The sequence below is a fragment of the Alnus glutinosa genome, chromosome 4 (assembly GCF_958979055.1).
Source record: "Alnus glutinosa chromosome 4, dhAlnGlut1.1, whole genome shotgun sequence".
NCBI classification, from domain to species: Eukaryota; Viridiplantae; Streptophyta; class Magnoliopsida; order Fagales; family Betulaceae; genus Alnus; species Alnus glutinosa.
The window spans coordinates 32,776,671-32,778,002 of NC_084889.1; the positions used below are offsets into that span (position 1 = coordinate 32,776,671).

General features: G+C 36.4%; 1 protein-coding gene across 1 annotated transcript; it reads left to right on the forward strand.

The window, feature by feature from the left end:
- The first annotated feature begins 414 nt into the window (after positions 1-414).
- Positions 415-933, forward strand: LOC133866337 (uncharacterized). The gene has a single exon (XM_062302855.1). It carries the CDS (start codon positions 415-417, stop codon positions 931-933), a length of 519 nt encoding a protein of 172 aa, XP_062158839.1.
- Positions 934-1,332: the final 399 nt, after the last annotated feature.

The window sequence follows — 1,332 nt, forward strand, 5'->3', positions numbered from 1 at the left end:
ATGTCATTAGGAGTGGTTAGTTTACTTGATATTGTTGAAATGATTGACAATTAGACGATCTCTATGATCGAATATTTCCAAAATTAACAATATCAGGTGCCGGCATTACTGAAAGGATATATATATATTCGGGTACACTTGACTTGGCTGATATTCAAAACTCAAAAGAGGAAATAAAACCGCTCGTCCAAACGACAGTCATTGCATGCATGGAGAATAAATGTGCGGTCTTTTAGTTATTTTGCTATTTTGGGAATTGCCGTTAGGAGGAGGTTTAGGAAGAGTTAGTTTGCTTATTTAAGGTAAAAGACCGTTACTTGTAGTTGTATATAAGTAAGTTGTTGATTTGCAGAGGATATACATTAATAGAAACTTGCAGCATTCAAAAGTAAGCCTTAGCTAAGAAGAAGAAAGATGAAGTTTGTGAACTCATGGGCAGCATTTCTCATACTCGTTCTTCTACAGCAATCCATGAAGGAGATTGGAGCAGATTTAATATCAAACACTTGTGGAAAAACACATGACTCGGGTCTGTGCCAAAAGTCCCTCAGATCGGACCCTCGTGGGGCTCGTGCAAGAGATGCCAAAGAGCTAACACATGTCATGTATGGTATTGTGCTGTCTAGTGCCACAACCACTCTTGCCCAAGTGAAGAAATTGCTCACAAGGGCCAAAGGTGATGCTCTTCCCATATGCTCCAGTCTTTATGGCAGAATTGTCAATGAAAAGGTCCCTAATGCCTACAGAAATTTTGATTCCAAGTCTTATGTTACTGCTGCATCTGTTATGACTGATGTCATGAACCAAGCAGAAGCGTGTGAAATGATGTTCGAAAGTTTACCTGATCATGGAAAATCACCAATAACCGACAAGAACAACATGGTGATGGCCCTGAGTAAGATAGCCTCACAACTCACAACCCACTTGGCTTAATTTTTTATTTTTTTTAATTATTATTATTATTTATCTTTTTGACTGCATGTAGTTGGGAATTAACGAAGAATTTTGTATTGGTATGGAGAAGTGGAGGACCAGAAATTCATTTTTGAAGGGGTCGAACTGAAATGTAATAATAAAACAATTCTTTTTTGTTTGCTTTATATTCTATGTTCTACGATATACAATGTTAGCATAATATAAATCAAATGCTAATTTAATAATGTAAGCAGCAGAATGATTAGTTTAGTGATGATCAATTCTATTATAGAAATCTGAACAAGATCAAAGCACAGAGAGAGAGAGAGAGAGAGAGAGAGAGAGAGAGAGAGAGAGCTCTAAAAAAAAAAAAGAGGCTAAAAGCTTTATAATCTTGTCTCCTTAATGCTTATCAAA

Coding starts and splice junctions, on each gene's coding strand:
- LOC133866337 (XM_062302855.1), top strand. CDS start 415: ATGAAGTTTGTGAACTCATGGGCAGCATTTCTCATACTCGTTCTTCTA.